This window comes from Myxine glutinosa, chromosome 2 (assembly GCF_964187855.1).
Source record: "Myxine glutinosa chromosome 2, kmMyxGlut1.1, whole genome shotgun sequence".
NCBI lineage: Eukaryota > Metazoa > Chordata > Myxini > Myxiniformes > Myxinidae > Myxine > Myxine glutinosa.
This window is the reverse complement of record NC_136262.1, coordinates 120,195,745-120,214,566: the sequence shown is the minus strand read 5'-3', so window position 1 is coordinate 120,214,566 and position 18,822 is coordinate 120,195,745. Positions and strand designations below refer to the sequence as shown.

The window sequence follows — 18,822 nt, the reverse complement described above, 5'->3', positions numbered from 1 at the left end:
ACGTGTGAACTCGGCAAACTCGGAACTGGAAAAACACGAACCGTTATCACTCACGATCATCCTGGGCAGACCATGAGTGGCGAAACAGCGTCTGAGTTTTTCTATGACAATGGCTGACGTAGTACCATGCGTCACATAGGCATCAATCCACTTTGTGTGCGCGTCCGTAATTATTAGAATCATGCTGCCGTTAATAGGCCCGGCATAATCGAGATGTAGGCGATGCCACGGTTCGCTGGACCATTCCCGGGGATGCAGTGGCGCTTTCGCAGGTGTATTCCGGGTGCTCTGGCAGGGGTAACAATGTCGAACATGATGTTCGATATCAGCATCAAGATTCGGCCACCACACATAGTTTCTAGCGAGTGACTTCATCTTCACAATCCCGGGGTGACAGTCATGGATTTCATCCATGACCCTGGAACGCAGATTTTCCAGGATCACGACATGACATCCCCAGAGGAGGCAACCATTTTCCACGCAGAGTTCGTTTTTACGTGCTTTAAAAGCCGCAAAAGCGGTGTCACCCTCAGGTAGCAAATGCCATCCAAGCTGCAGAGCCTGGACAATTCTGGACAGAACGGGGTCTCATCGAGTATGGGTGCGGAACTGGCCGGAATCGACAGCACAATCTTCCAGATGATCCATCAGTGTGATAATGGATCCTGGTGCAGGCGAATCATCAATGGAATCTGGAAGGGGTAACCGACTCATGGCATCTGCATTTGTGATCGACGAACCGGGCTTATAACATATGGTGTAGTCATAAGCAGCGAGAAACAGGGACCAGCGGATGATCCTAGGCGGTAGTGTGTCAGACATCGCCTTAGTAGGACCAAACAGACAGATCAGCGGCTTGTGATCAGTGCGAATCGTGAAATGATGTCCAAGAAGGTACTGGCGAAATTTGCTGACGCCGAAAACGATTCCCAATCCTTCCTTGTCAAGTAGGGAATAGTTCTTCTCTGCCGGGGACAACGTTATGGAAGCAAATGCAACAGGTCTTTCCGTACCATCAGGCATCACGTGTGATAGATAATACACTCCCCACTCCATACCGACAGGCATCGCATGTCAGCACAAGATCCTTCTCTGGATCAAAATGAACGAGAACATTGGACAATTTGAGCAGATCCTTGGAGGTCTGGAATGCTGATTGTTCAGTGGACCCCCAGCTCCAGGAGCCTCCTTTCCTCAAAAGACGATAAAGGGGGCCCAAAACGTCGGTCACATTCGGGATGTAACAACCATAGAACTGAAGCAAACCGAGGTACGACTTCAATTCGGTTACGTCTCGTGGAGCAGGAGCATCCTTGATAGCTCCGACTTTCTCATCTGTCGGGTGTAGACCCTCGGCATCAATCGTATGACCCAGGTACGTGGCCGATGGCACCATAAACTTGCACTTCTCTCGACGCAAACGTAGGCCGGAGTCCAAAATCTTCTTCAGAACTCTATCCAGGTTTTGTAGACATTCAGCATCCGTACGACCAGTAACCAGAACATCGTCCTGGTAAAAAAACGACGTTGCGTTCGGCGGCAAACAAACTGTCCATGACACGTTGATAAATGCCAGGTGCAGATTTTACACCAAAACTGAGTAAGTGGTACCTGTACAACCCACGATGTGTGTTGATGGTAAGATACTGTTTCGAATTCTCGTCCAAGCGGCGCTGTAGATAGGTGGATTTGAGATCGAGTTTAGTAAAAGTCTTGCCTCCCGTGAGACGAGTATAGCGGTCTTCGATCCTCAGGATTGGATATTTATCCAATGAAGAACACTGTCTTGTTCACGGTCATTTTATAATCTCCACATATGCGGATGGACTGGTCTGATTTTATGACCGGAATGATAGGCGCCGCCCATTCGGTGTACTGAATTTGCTCGATGATCCCCAGATTTTCAAGATGATCCAGTTCCTTGTCAATCCGCTCCCGCAGGGCGAAAGGGACTGGGCGAACTCTGCAAAATATAGGATTGGCATCCCGGTCAACACCGAGTTTAGCCGTATGTCATTTCAAGGTTCCAAGCTCATCCTTGAAGACATCCAGGTACGTATCCAGCACATTTTTGAGTGTGTATGCTGCGGTAGCAGAAACGTTGGCTGCCCGGAGTTGATGAATGCTTTTCCACTTCAGTTGAATTATGCTCAACCAGTTCCTGCCGAGTAAGGAAGGGCCCTTTCCAGGAATGACGATCAGGGGTAGGTGAAACTCGCGGTTGTCGTAGCCCACCGTGACGTCACATGTACCGCAGGGAACAATCTTCTCACCTGTATAGGTGGAGAGTCCATAGGTTGTAGGTTCCAGGTGGGGTCGGTCAGCATCACTCCACAGGTTTGTGAAAACAGCATGGCTGATGAGCAAGACAGCTGCACCAGTGTCGACCTCCATTTGCAATGGTCGATTGTTGACGACAATAGTGGCAAGAAAAGGGTCCTGCTTATGGCGAGAATCAATATGAAACAGGTCATACGATTCTGAGTCGTCGGAAACAGAGCTCACCTGGTCAAGCTCAGGTTCCTCCGAACTGATAACCTGATGAATCTTCTTGTCAGCAGCTTTCTCTTTTCCCGATTTGCGAGTGATGCAAGCTGGAGCAATATGGCCAGTTTTCGAACAAAAATGGCAGGTCGCATCTTTAAACCGACACGTCTCCGGAGGGTGCTTTCCGTTGCACCGAAAACATTTGTTGTGGGTTTGAGACTGCACTGGCTTCTGACGAGGAGACTTGTTCCAACGTTTTGGCTGAACATGATCCAACCGATTCAGAGCAGGGCTGGTACCAGACGAGCGAGTGGCACCGATGCTTGTGGCGTTGCACTTTCCATGGAAATGGCGGTGTCTCTGGCATTTTGGAACGTCAGTCTTCTCTCAGCAAGCAGGCGTCTACGAGTGTGGTCATCGGACATGCCAACCACTAGCAAATCACGAAGCATGTCTTCAATCGTGTCCCCAAACTCACACAGATGTCACAGTTTTTTGAGGTGTGCAATGAAGTCTGCAATCGACTGACCTTGCTGCTGTCTGCACATGTAAAAATTTAACCGACACAGGATGACTGAAGGAGACGGATTACAATGTTCCTTCAAAGCGGCCTTGAGCTCTGCATACGTGAGCTCCTGGATTGTCCAAGAACGAATCGGGTTTTTAACGAGTGTGAACGTCTCTCCCCCGCAAATGGACAGGAAGACGGCCTTCATCCGGGCTTCGGTCGCGATGCCGTTCGCCTCGAAGTAAAAAGACTTTTAAACAGCTGGTCTTTAAAACAGCTGTTCACCACCATCTCTTATCTTCCCCCATCCAAAACCTTGATCTTTTCTACCCCCGCTAATTCACCTTTTTTGACATTCCAACTTTTTTCCTGGAAGTCCTTACAGTGTCCATGTGTTTTACACCTCTCCCACCTCCCCCCAAGCCCTCTCCCTCCGACAGTTCTCTCGATGTCCCTGCTCTCAAATGTTGTGTTTGTGTCGTTCCACCTCTCTCCCCATCTTGTCTACCGCTCCCCTTATTTTGTGTTTTATGTGTCGGTTTGACTTTTTGTGTGATTAATGTTAGCTCTTTCATGAGCCTCGATCTTGTATACAAAAAAAAGAAAAAAAAAGAAAAGACAACCGCTCAGAATACGTGTCAAAATCTCCCTCATCAGGGTCAAATTCATCGATATGGCGGAAAGAAGTCATGGTCGAGATGTTTATCCTCGTCGCCATGTAAGGTATCTCGACAGACTACGATCGATTGTTGCACGTTTATTGACTCTGCAGATTCACCCCAACGCCGTCTGAGCTGAGCCGTAACTCCCGGAAACGGAAATAAACCCGCGGTCATGGTGTCGGGATAAAACGGGCAATATTTGCATCATCATACATGACAGTGGTAAACAAATGAGGTAAAATAAATCCCATTAAAAAATAAGGCGCGTTCCTCTCAGTCACAACTCTCAACTCAAGCACAGACGAGGTGAGGGACACAAAACTGGGCGACTTATCTCTTGGTGTCGCAGCGGAATGGAAATACCTTCGGAAATACCTTCGGGGGAGCGGAAACATGGGCACGGAGCTGATGTTGAGGAGGTGCGAGGACGATGGGCGAGGTGAGGTGACAGCTGGAACACAAAACGGTGATGAGGATTCGGGCAAAACGATCACAGGCTATCGGAGTGGATGAAGACACCACCAGGGCCAAAGCAGGAAGGCAGGACGACCTCCTTAATCCTTAAATCTCCTTCAATCCTGCCCAGAACTCCCTCAGTTCTCTTCAGGAACTCTATGAACACCACCGTTCCCCTCAATTCGCCTCTCTCATTCTCCTCAGAGCCTCAAAGCGCCTCTGTCCACTCCTTCCCGCCTAATTCTCCTCACAGAACTGACTGACTGTTCTTTGCTCCTCCCTCGTCTCCCTTGATAACGCTTGCCACTCCTCCAGGCGTTGAGCTCCACCTCCGTCCAGGGGATGATTATAGCTCCGCCCCTCTCTCCTTCTGCCTATCAGAATGCCACGGCTTCCTGCCTCGATTTTTTGGCTGGTGACTGGTGTGAACAATGTTCAACAGAGATGTCACGTGGCACGCTCGAGGGAAGTTTAAATGACGTTTTACACTCGTTTCCTTAACTTTAATCCCTCTATATGTTATCACAAGCACGACCCTTGTATCTTTCACATTCAAGCACAATCCTTAATCTAAGAAATCCCTACTTCCTTTACATTGACATTGGCTCTCATGTATACTCACACGTGGTCGACGCTATTCATACACAGTTCTATATCTCTTCTAAGGTAATCTCTATCATCTTCTAAGGTAAAGCCACAAGCTTCATATCCGATGACTAACGAAGGTGTATTGGCCGCATCAAACTCTGCACTCAATAAAGGGGTCTTCCGGGGCGGGTTGGGGGTGTTTGACTCCCCAAAATAGGTATTTGCCCTCTTCCTCGAAACTACACACACGATTTTGATGAAACCTGCCTACAAGCTTCATATCTGATGCCTAACGAAGGTGTATTGACCGTATCAAATTCTGCGCTCATTGTAGGCCATGCGGGGTTTTTTTTTGACCCACTCTCCCCACCTCCCTCCCCTCCCCCCCTCCTTCCCCTCCCCCACGCCAGGGGCACAGAAAAGACCCCTTTATATGGTATGTAGCATGTGGTAAACTATAGAAAAGAAGGGACATTCCATAGCTTGTCAAAAATGCCAAACAATACAAAATAAGGGGCATTCAAAAAATCTCGTATGCATGCTGGACTACCCTTGTGTTCTTAGGAGGAACCAAGTAACGCTCGAGAAAAGTTCATATAAAGGGGCACCAATTTGATTCATACTGATACATGAAGAGGTAAATGTATTTTATTTGCCAGATACAGGGTACTAGATCAATACATAAAATAAAACAATCATATCAAAACCAACACTCATACCAACACTCATACCAACACTCATACCAACACTCATACCAACACTCATACCAACACTCATACCAACACTCATACCAACACTCATACCAACACTCATACCAACACTCATACCAACACTCATACCAACACTCATACCAACACTCATACCAACACTCATACCAATACCAATACCAACACAAATACCAATACCAACACCCACACCAATATCAATACCAACACTCATACCAAAACATATCAATACCAATACCAACACTCATACCAACACATATCACTACCAACACCAACACCAATACCAACACTCATACCAATACCAATACCAACACTCATACAAACACAAATACAAATACCAACACCAACACTCATACCAAGACATATCAATACCAACACTCATACAGACACATATCAATACCAACACTCATACAAACACAAATACCAACACTCATACCAACACATATCACTACCAACACCAACACCAATAACAACACTCATACCAATACCAACACTCATTCAAACACAAATACCAACACCAACACTCATACTAATACAAATACCAACACCAATACTAACACTCATACCAAGACATATCAATACCAACACTCAAACAGACACATATCAATACCAACACTCATACCAACACCAATACCAATACCAACACTCATACAAACACAAATACCAATACCAACACTCATTCCAATACCAACACTCATACCAACACATATCAATACCAATACCAACACTCATACCAATACCAATACCAACACCAATACCAACACTCATACCAACACATATCAGTACCAATACCAACACTCATACCAACACAGATCAATACCAAAACTCATACCAACACCAATACCAATACCAACACTCATACAAACACAAATACCAATACCAACACTCATACCAATACCAACACTCATACCAACACATATCAATACCAATACCAACACTCATACCAACACATATCACTACCAACACCAACACCAATACCAACACTCATACCAATACCAATACCAACACTCATACAAACACAAATACAAATACCAACACCAACACTCATACCAAGACATATCAATACCAACACTCATACAGACACATATCAATACCAACACTCATACAAACACAAATACCAACACTCATACCAACACATATCACTACCAACACCAACACCAATAACAACACTCATACCAATACCAACACTCATTCAAACACAAATACCAACACCAACACTCATACTAATACAAATACCAACACCAATACTAACACTCATACCAAGACATATCAATACCAACACTCAAACAGACACATATCAATACCAACACTCATACCAACACCAATACCAATACCAACACTCATACAAACACAAATACCAATACCAACACTCATTCCAATACCAACACTCATACCAACACATATCAATACCAATACCAACACTCATACCAATACCAATACCAACACCAATACCAACACTCATACCAACACATATCAGTACCAATACCAACACTCATACCAACACAGATCAATACCAAAACTCATACCAACACCAATACCAATACCAACACTCATACAAACACAAATACCAATACCAACACTCATACCAATACCAACACTCATACCAACACATATCAATACCAATACCAACACTCATACCAATACCAATACCAACACTCATACCAACACATATCAGTACCAATACCAAACACTCATACCAACACATATCAATACCAACACTCATACAAACACAAATACCAATACCAACACTCATACCACTACCAATACCAATACCAATACCAATACCAACACATATCAGTACCAATACCAACACTCATACCAACACATATCAATACCAACACTCATACAAACACAAATACCAATACCAACACTCATACCACTACCAATACCAATACCAACGCCAACGCCAACACCAACACCAACACAAATACCAATACCAACACCCACACTCATACCAAAACATATCAATACCAATACCAACACTCATACCAACACATATCACTACCAACACCAACACCAATACCAACACTCATACCAATACCAATACCAATACCAACACTCATACAAACACAAATACCAACACCAACACTAACACTCATACCAAGACATATCAATACCAACACTCATACCAACACCAACACCAATACCAACACTCATACAAACACAAATACCAACACTCATACCAACACTCATACCAACACTCATACCAACACATATCACTACCAACACCAACACCAACACCAATACCAACACTCATACCAATACCAATACCAACACTCATACAAACACAAATACCAACACCAACACTCATACTAATACAAATACCAACACCAATACTAACACTCATACCAAGACATACCAATACCAACACTCATACCAACACATATCAATACCAATACCAACACTCATACCAATACCAACACTCATACCAACACATATCAGTACCAATACCAACACTCATACCAACACAGATCAATACCAACACTCATACCAACACCAATACCAATACCAACACTCATACAAACACAAATACCAATACCAACACTCATACCAATACCAACACTCATACCAACACATATCAATACCAATACCAACACTCATACCAATACCAATACCAACACTCATACCAACACATATCAGTACCAATACCAAACACTCATACCAACACATATCAATACCAACACTCATACAAACACAAATACCAATACCAACACTCATACCACTACCAATACCAATACCAACACTCATACCAACACATATCAGTACCAATACCAACACTCATACCAACACATATCAATACCAACACTCATACCACTACCAATACCAACACCAATACCAATACCAATACCAACACTCATACCAACACATATAAATACCAATACCAACACTCATACCAACACATATAAATACCAATACCAACACTCATACCAACACATATCAATACCAACACATATACAGATACCAATAGCAATACCAACACTGATACCAACACGAACACGAACACGAACATGAACACTGATACGTTTCCATAGCAACAGATTTGGTGTCGCGTCGTCGTTCAATATAACGAAACATCCAGCCAATAGGCACAACGGTTGTTGCGCAGTCTAGCGATGCATAGCCATTGTACGTCGTGCTTACTTGGAGCATCGCAACGCGTCAGCCAATGGGGGCACGGCTTGTTGCGCGGAGCAAGGGCGAACGGGTTTGATTTCCTGCAAGGCGAGGGAGGTTCTGTGATCAAATTGCAAATGATGTCGCGCTCCACTCCGCTTAATTGACTGTGATTATTATGTTAATGAAGTGTGCGCACACTTACTCATGTATTGGTGCCATTGCTGGTTTTGTCCCATGCGCGTTATTATGTTCGTGCCGTTACCCACACGGTTCCACAGGAAGATCCTTAATCACTCTCATCTCGTGGTCTTTCGGAATAACAATTATTGAAAGTATGTCGGAGTACGAGTATTGTCGATTGATTGGATGTGCCTTTCTTCCTTGAAACGATAGATATTCCAAACTACTCGAACCATATACACTATATATCTATATACACATGGTTACATTTTTTATTTCCTTACGCTGTTGAAAATATCCAAAGTACAAGTTTTTGTTCAGTTCTTGTTTAATACATCATTCTGTCCATCAAGGTGTTTGTCCACTTGTCTTTGTCCAGCGTTTGGAGGACACTCTGCTTTGCTCGAGTCGTGGAGACGGCCTGAGTCCGGTTCCTGCCCGCATTCGACAAATTGTCACCAATAACCTGGCAGAGCAGTCACCTGGTAATCCCATGTACTCATGACGTCATGTTCCCATAAACAAATCCGTTAATATGGTTTTAAGGATGTCTGTCTGCGACGTGTCGGTTTCCCACATTTGCCTCCTCATCCCAGACTAGTTACCTCCGCCACCGAACGTGGACAGGGGTTGTGTTTTCAGCCTTCTCTGTCTGTGAGCAGATCTCAAAAGGTTATGGACGGATTCGGACGAAACTTGGTGGACAGGTTGTGCGTGTGACAAGGACAAACTGATTTGATTTTGCTGAAGATCGGAATCCGGATACCAGAAGTTTTTTTGAGTTATTTTTCACCATTTAGAGATCGGGCTAAAACGATGTTTAGCACGAGATCTCAAAAGGTTATGGACGCATTCGGACGAAACTTGGTGGACGAGTTGGTTCGGTGAAAAGAACGAGCAGATTCGATTTTGGTTCAGGTCCAAATCCAGATCCGGCCTATCAGTGGGATACAAAACGTTAAGTGATTTTGATCCTCAGGTATATAATAAATGTTATGGTATAGGAAACATTGTGGTGGTGATAATGTGTGCATTTGTGGTTGCAGTTATGTTTTACGATCTTGCACAACATTGTGGTTATTTGTCATCTAAATTGTAAGTGAATGTTGTTTTTGGCAGAAGCAGTAGTCATGTCATCCCTGCTCACCGAGCGGGAAGAGAACCGCTTGCTGCAGGAGGAAGTGTCAAGGTTGGAAGATGAGGTGACACAGCATTGCGCGGAACGAGATGAGCTCGCCATCAAGTACAATGCTATCAGCGAGAGGGTTAGCGATTACAAGCCGTTGTCCGTACGCTGTGCTTTTCGTTTCCTGACTCGTTTTTTGGTTTACGTAACGGCGTCTGCTTGTGCCTAACAGCTAGAGCAGGCCCTGCGCCCGGGCTATGGAGAATGCGGCAATGAAAATGCAAAGATGGATGTGGCCTTCCACAGCCTGACGCAGCAGAATTTGGCTCTCAGGAAACGTCTTGATGTGGATCAGGCGGGGTACCGGCGAAAGCTGCATGCTTTCCAGGAGGGGCAGCAGCGTCAGGCACAGCTGGTGGTACGGCTTCAAGCAAAGGTAACACAACACTTAGGTCATCGGGGGAAGATTTCACTTAGCTTAGGGTTGGTTCATTATGGTTAAGGATAGTTCAGGAGGTTTGAGGCAGTTTATGTGGTTTGAAGACGGTTCATGTGGTTTGAGGGCAGTTTACGAGGTTTGACGGTGATTTACGGGGTTTGAGGGTGGTTTACAAGGTTTGGCGGTTTACGAGGTTTGAGTGCAGTTTATGAGGTTCACAGGTGGATGCAGAGGGTTGAGGGCAGTACTAGAGGAATGTTGGTTCTGGGACCAACCAAAATTTAACATCGAAGTGAATGTGTCAACGTGTAGTCAACGTGTGGCCCTGAATGGTTTTCTCTCATCTCCCCTTCCTGTTCAGGCTGGAGTTCCCCAAGGCAGTGTTCTGGGCCCTGTGCTTTTCCTGGTCTTCATCAATGATCTCTCCGACTCTCTGGAAAATCCTTTCTATCTCTTTGCTGATGACCCCACTCTCTGCCGCTCCATTCCTCATCCCTCAGATCGGCAGTATGCAGCCTCCTCACTCTTTGCAGACCTGGACAAAATCACAGACTGGTCAAACAAGTGGAACTTGTCTTTCAATCCTGACAAATCTCACACTCTCACTATGTCTCTCCGAAAAGACCGACTGGACAACCCTCCCATCTACTTCTCAACAATCCTCTTCAAGAAGTTCTGTCACTCAAGCTTTTGTTTCTCACTATTTGCCATGATCTTTCCTAGGAATACCACTTTTCCAAGCTGGCCTCCAAAGCCAGTCGCTGATTAGGCATCCTCCGTCGTGCGAAGTCCTTCCTTGGCACACCTGAGCTCCTCACCACACACAAGGCTTTCATCCGCAGCTCAATGGAATACTGTTCTCCCCTCTGGGCTGGTGGTCCTGCCTCACACCTAGCTCGGCTTCACGCGGTTGAAAACAAAGCTTTCAGAATCATTGGAATCTCCCGCAATGAAGCTAACTCTGAGGGCCTTTCACTCACTCACCGCAGGCAGGTTGGTGGTCTTTTTGTCTTCTACAGACTCCTCTCCGGCCTTGCTCCCCCGCCTCTATCTATGCTCTGTCCCCCAAATATTCCGACAGGTCGCACAAGACCTGCCAGCAACCCTCTTATGGTTAAACTGCCAAAATCAAGTCTTTCTGCTCACCTTCACTCTTTTATTCCTCTTTTCTCCCGCCTCTGAAACAAACTCCCTCACTCTCTTTAATCCCACTCCTCTCTCCAGATCTTTAAAACAGCTGTTCACCACCATCTCTTATCTTCCCCCATCCAAAACCCTGATCTTTTCTACTCCCGTTAATTCACCCCAGATCCACTCTTTTGAAATACCGACTTCTTTCCTGGAAGTCCTAGCAGTGTCCATGTGTTATATACCTCTCCCACCTCCCCCCCCCCCTTTCCCATGCCTCCTCCCCCCAAGCCCTCTCCCTCCCACAGATCTCCCGATGTCCCTGTTCTCTATTGTTGTACTTGTGTGCTTCCCTCTCTCTCCCCATACTGTCTCCCGCCCCCATACTGTCTCCCGCTCCCTTCATTATACAGGGTGTCTCAAAATAGATGGAACCCATTAACATGATAATAATTTATTACTCAGACAAGAAACTCCAAAAAAGATTACATTTCCTGGAAGCTGATATGATAACAATTAAAAAACTGAAGATTTGAGGTCTCTAGCTCAAAGGATACATTTATTAGAGCACATGTTCCAAATGACCGCCTTTGCGCCTTAGACACACTTGAAGCCGACGAGCGAAGTTGTCAATCACCCTGACACACTCTTCCTTCCTGATGGCACGAATCTTCTGGGTGATGGCCACTTTCAGTTCAGAAATGGATTGAGGACGATTCTCATACACGTGGTCCTTCAAGAACCCCCAGAGATAAAAATCTAGAGGGTTCAGATCGGGTGAATGCGGAGACCACTCGGGTTTGCGGCGCCTGCTGATCAACCGATCAGGGAATCGGTGGTCCAGCCACTCCATCGTGATGTTGGCTGTATGTGGAGTTGCCCCATCTTGTTGGAACCATTGCACATCCCGATTCACACCACGACGTCTCCCAAGTCCCCTCCAGAACTTGTTGAGCACCACAATGTAACGCTCCTTTGTGACAGTGACTGCCTCCTCGTCTGCGTCTTCAAACCAAAACGGTCCGATTATGCCATGTTTTGAGATGGCCACCCAGGCCGTGCATTTCACAGAGTGCAAGGGCCTCTGAAGCACCTCGTCTGGGGCTTGTGTGCCCCAGAACACATTGTTCTTGCTATTGACATGCCCACAGAGCAAGAAGTGTGCTTCGTCGCTGAACCAAACATCATCAAGAAAGTCAGGATCCTCTTCGATCTTGTTCTCGAACCACCGGCACATCACAACACGTTTTGCCATGTCAGCTGGTGTGAGTTTATGCTTGATCTGGATCTTGTATGGGTACAGCTGAAGATCCTTGATCAAGATTCTTTGCACTGACGCACGTGAAAGACCCAGCTCTTGGCTACGTCTTCGGATGGACTTTTTCGGGCTCCTTCCCACAGAATGTCTCACCGCATTCACATTGTCAGGAGATTTTGCAGTCAGCTTCCTGCCAGAACTGGGTGTTTCTGCCTTCTTGAGGCAGAAAACTTCTTTTTTCTGCCTTTCTGCCTTCTTGTTGAGGTTGTTTACTGATCCAGTGGCTTGAAATTTGTGTGCCCAACGATAAATTTGGTTTTTCTGGGGATAGTTGTTGAAGTTGAACTTCCTGCAAAATTTGTGGAGGAGTTTGAATGATTTCGTCTCCAAATAAGTAGTGACGCAAAATATTTTTTCCTCCTTTGTCCAAGGCACTTTTTTTTTTCTTTTTTTAAATTTATTTGTATACTGAATTGAGGCTCGTGAAAGGGCTGACATTTACTTCACAAACAAATCAACCAGACAAACAAAATATATAAAAAGAGGGAGCGGAAGACAAGAGAATGGGAAGCACACAAACACTTGAGAGCACACAACATTTGAGAGCAGGGAGATGTGTGGGAGGGAGAGGGCTCGGGGGGAGGAGGCGTGGGAAGGGGTGGGGGGGGTGGGGGGTGGGAGAAGTATAAAACACAAGGACACCAAGGACTTCCAGGTCAGAAGTTGGTATTTCAAAAAGTGGAATTGGGGTGAAATTATCGGGGATAGAAAAGATCAAGGTTTTGGATGGGGGAAGATAAGAGATGGTGGTGAACAGCTGTTTTAAAGACCTGGAGGGTGGAGTGGGATTGAAGAGAGTGAGGGAGTTTGTTCCAGAGGCGGGAGAAAAGAGGAATGAAGGAGCGAAGGTGAGCAGAGAGTCTTGATTTTGGCAGTTTAACCATAAGAGGGTTGCAGGCAGATCTTGTGCGACCTGTAGGAATATTTGCGGGACAGAGCCCAGAGAGAGCTGGGGGGGCAAGGCCAGAGAGGAGTCGGTAGAATTTTCTTTCTATCAACTTTGATTGATAATTATTAGTTGTTATGGTCTCCTCTCTTCAAATCTGAAAAAAAAAGAACAAGAACATTAATATTGGCAGAATTATTAGCAGTGCCATGGGTTCCACGTATTTTGAGACACCCTGTATATCTCCCAATGGTGAAGAATCACTTTAAAATTCTAGTAGCCGAATCCGGATCTTCACCAAAATCTAATCATTTCGTCCTTGTCACATACACTACATCTCTGCCAAATTTCGGCTGAATCCGTCCACAACTTTTTGAGTTATTTTGTTCACAAACAAACACACAGACAGGCAGGGGTGAAAACATAACCTCCATCCAACTTTGGTGGCAGAGGTAAATATTCATTGGCTCTCTATATGAATTTAATGTAAAAATGTTAGTATGGTGTGAATAATGTGGAAGACCATGTTTGTCATCACATCAGTAATAAACAACCCCACACAAGTAGAAGGATAAATTGATAAGGAGCATTGTAGAGAATAAGATTGATGCCAAATTAGTTAAGATGTTGATGAAGTTTAAACTCTCAGTTTGAGGCGAAGTCAAGACTTAAACTCAGTGGCAGTAAAAAGATGAAACTTTTGATTCAATATGTTTATACATAAAATGATGGAAAAGTGCGATCCCCTGACAATTTAATCAGTAATACTAGAACGGCACTCAGTAGAGAGTATACCTCCGCCTGGTTGGCCATATCACTCAATGGTGAAGAATCAATGAAGAAATTCTACTAGCCGGATCCGGATCTTCACCAAAATTGAATCGATTCTTCCTTGTCACACACACAACCTGTCCAACATGTTTCGTCCAAATCCGTCCACAGCTTTTTGAGATATCCTCCTATGAATGTTTTTGGCCCTAAGGCAGACCCTCCAGGTAGCATTTGTCGATTGAGAATTAAATATTTGTTTATAGGCTTAGTTGAAAGTGGGAGAAATAGGGGGGATTTTTTTTGGGGGGGAGGGTGGGTTTGGGTGACTTTGTGGTGTCAGTCAACTAGTTTTTCCCTTTTTCCCCATTCACGTCAATGTTACATTTTGGTTGGTCCCAGAACCAACATTCCTCCACTACTGAGGGCAGTTGAAGAGGTTTGAGGTGGTTTTTGATGTTTGAGGGCAGTTCATTATGATCAAGGGTGGTTGAAGAGATTAGAGCGTGGTTTATTAGAGTTTGTGCGAAGTTCATTAGGACTTTCAGAACCATGAGATGCGGGTATAAAATGTGTCGTACCTTGAGATGAATGAAACATAAGTGGTTGTTATACCCACACTTTAAAAAAAAATTCTAACGGGCTCCTGTCTGTTCGTCCGTCGCACTATCTCCTAAACGGTTGTGCAGAGATTCACCAAAGATGGTAGTTATGATCAACACATGACAAGAAGGTATGAGAGCAGGATCTGTTTGGTTCTGCCCCCCTCTCCGCCTCCCCCACCCTCACGTGGGCCCTGGGTGGGATCAAAATGTCAAATACCAAGAAAAAACAATTACAAGCACATTTTAAAACGTTTTTATATGAAACTGTATATGCGATCAATATTGGGGAATGTATTGTGTGTATGTATGTATGTATGTATGTATGTATGTATATATATATATATATATATATATATATATATATATATATATATATATATATATATTTATATATTTATATATATATATATATATTCCTTGACTATATATATATATCGTGACTATATATATATATATATAGTCACGTGAATAAGTAAGTGCACCCCATGTAAAGTTTTGACCTTTTCAACATATTTCAACATACAGCTATTTGATCTTCATTTCAACAATATTGATAGATAAAGGTGATATAATATAACAAATATCATGAAATATTTACATTTTGTAGTCCATTGTATAATTTCAATAAACATAAATGCAAATTTCGCATGTGGAAAAAGTAAGTACACCCCTACATTTATCACTACTTCAAATACCTTAAATTAGAATCAGGTGCACCAGCTCAGGTGCAAATGATTAGAACATCGTGAGAGAGGATCTTGGAGGAACCTGTCTTATTTAAACCTCAGACATTTAGTTTGGTTTGCTCTTTGTTGTTGAAGTGTGCGGCGTCACCATGCCTCGATCAAAAGAGCTCTCTGAGGCCTTCAGAAAGAAGGTTATAGATGCCTATGAGTCTGGGAAGGGATTTAAAAAGATCTCCAAACAATTTGAAATCAATCATTCGACTGTCTGGAAGATCATCTACAAGTGGAGAAGATTCCAAACAACTGCCAACTTGTTCAGGCCAGGCCGCCCCAGCAAGTTCAGCCCGAGAGCAGACCGCAAGATGCTGAAAGAAGTCTCTAAGAACCCCAGAATATCATCACGGGACCTACAGGTAGCTCTTGCCACTGTTGATGTCAAAGTGCACGAGTCTACCATTAGAAAGAGGCTGCACAAATTTGATCTACATGGGAGGTGTGCCAGGAGGAAACCTTTGCTGTCCAGAAAGAACATCAGGGAAAGACTAAAGTTTGCCAATGAACACCGAGGCAAAGATCAGCACTTCTGGAACAATGTGCTCTGGACAGATGAGTCAAAGGCAGAGCTATTTGGCCACAGTACCAGAAGACATGTTTGGCGAAAACCAAAGACAGCATTTGACTACAAGAACCTGATACCAACTGTAAAGCACGGTGGTGGAAATATTATGGTTTGGGGCAGCTTTGCTGCATCAGGGCCTGGGCAGCTCACCATCATATAATTCACTATGAATTCTTCATTGTACCAGAGGATAATGTGAGGCCATCTGTCAGAAGTTGAAGCTCAACCGAAGGTGGACCTTGCAACATGACAATGACCCTAAACATACCAGTAAATCCACCAAGGAATGGCTGAAAAGAAAGAAATGGAGGGTTCTGGAATGGCAAAGTCAAAGCCCGGGCCCATCGAGATTTGTGGTGATTTGAAACGAGCTGTGCATGCTGTGCAACAATTTTTTGTTGAATAAATTATTGCAAAGTCAATTTTACATTGTTTTTTGTTCAATTAGATCACCTTTATCTGTATATACTGTTTAAATGAAGATGAAATATTGATATGTCCACATATGTTAAAAAGATTTTAAAAACATTTAATGGGATGTACTTACTTTTTCCACATGCGAAATTTGCATTTATGTTTATTTAAATTATACAATGGACTACAAAATGTAAATGTTTCATGATAGTTGTTATATTATATCACCCTTATCTATCAATATTGTTGAAATGAAGATCAAATAGCTGTATGTTGAAATATGTTGAAAAGGTCAAAACTTTACATGGGGTGTACTTACTTTTTTCATGTGACTGTATATATAACGATCTTTTGGATTTGAGCCCCGATTCATGGAGGCTGGGCATGCTAGTTTCCTACCTGAATGGTACTATTTGTGAGCTACTGAGCCTGTGGGTAAACCAGCTTTGCAATACTCAGGTGCTTCAGTACAAGAACAGGTGTGGGGAGTTGGAGCAACAGCTGCTGGAGCAAGCAACTCAGGTAATAGTTCAGAACAGCACAGCACTCAATCCCTTAAGCTGCACATTCACACCTGGGTACTATAATCATTTTATACCACCACAAATATCACAGACCACCACATTCTCACCACACCTCATAACCAAATTCAAGATTGCTTATGTTAACCGAAGGAAGTCTTCTGCTTCTTTATTCTGTTAGCATGAATCGCAGATGTTCATGTTCACTTCCTGCTGTTCTCATGACGTAGTTGAGGACTATGACGCATCAAAATGGTGCTAACGTGTCATCTTGGTGAACTCGGTTGAAGATATGGAAGAATTCTGTCTCGCAATCGAGTGTAATTACCTGAGCTTCAGTCTCGTTTTAAGTTATTTCCACTACTTTTACCATTTTATCTGTTGAAATGAATAACATCTTCTTCCTATTAATGGAATCCAACGCTTTCTTAAAATTCACAAACGTTATCACTGCTGATAAGTTTTTCATTTTAATGCCTTCGATGAACCTTCTCGGTGAGGGAATCTGAGAAACTGTTGATATCCCTGGACAGAAACCATTTTGTTTTTTCCTCTGTATTGAGTCCACATGTATCCTGATTCTAGTCAAGATCATCCCATCAGAAATTTTAGCAGCCAATAGTGTTAAGCTGATCCCACGATAGTTTTCAGGTAGATTCACGTCACCTTGTTTTTCATGACAACAGTTTATAACCAATCAAAGTTTGACTAATCAAACACTCTGAAGTACGAGGTGCGATCAAAAGTCTGAAGAACCTGAAGTTACCAGGGGAGGATAACATAAATGCAGAGCTGTACAAATGTAGTGTAGACGTATCGACATATATACCCTACATAGTTTAATAAATGAGATATGGAAACAAGAAAAAATTCCTGAGGAAAGGATATGTGGTCTCAAAAATCAAACTACCAAAGACGGGGGACATAACGGGATGTGGGGACTGGATAGGAGTGACCTGACTGTGCGCATTGCCCACAAAGTCCTTTGTAAGATAATGTTGAACGGAATGTAAAAGGTTGTTAACGATACATTAAGAAAGGGACAAGCTGGGCTCAGGCAAAACCGGAGAGGCAGAGATCAAATCGTGACAGTAAGAACTAGAACGACACTCGGTAAAGCGCAAACCTCCGCCTGGTGAACAGTTTATGTTTTGTATCCCACTGATAGGTCGGGTCTGGATTCGGACCTGAACCAAAATCGAATCGGCTTGTTCTTGTCACCGAACCAACTCGTCCACCAAGTTTAGTCATAACTCGTCCATAACTTTTTAAAATATCATGTTATATGTCGCTTTTCACCTGATCTCTCAATGGTGAAGAATCACTTAAAAATTAAATAACTCTTGTCGCCGAATCCATATTCAGATCGACACCAACATCGAAACGATTAGTCCTTTTCACACACACAACCGGTCCACCAAGGTTCGCCCAAATCCATCCACAACTTTTTGACATATCCTGCTATATATCATTTTTGGCCATATCACTCAAAAGTGAAGAATCACCCAAAAAATTATACGAGCTGGATCCGGATCCAGATCTTCGCCAAAATTGAATCGACTTTTCCTTGTCACACACACAACCTGTCC

General features: G+C 43.7%; 1 protein-coding gene across 1 annotated transcript in view; it reads left to right on the top strand.

The window, feature by feature from the left end:
• The first annotated feature begins 8,623 nt into the window (after positions 1-8,623).
• The window catches only part of CROCC (ciliary rootlet coiled-coil, rootletin), a 113,188-nt gene continuing 102,989 nt past the window's right edge, over positions 8,624-18,822 (top strand). The window contains exons 1-5 of the mRNA XM_068107260.2: positions 8,624-8,657; positions 9,103-9,208; positions 9,843-9,988; positions 10,082-10,285; positions 17,172-17,234. Of these exons, the coding sequence (XP_067963361.2) occupies positions 9,854-9,988; positions 10,082-10,285; positions 17,172-17,234 (402 nt within the window). The 5' untranslated portion in view covers positions 8,624-8,657; positions 9,103-9,208; positions 9,843-9,853. The remainder of the gene's footprint in view (positions 8,658-9,102; positions 9,209-9,842; positions 9,989-10,081; positions 10,286-17,171; positions 17,235-18,822) is intronic.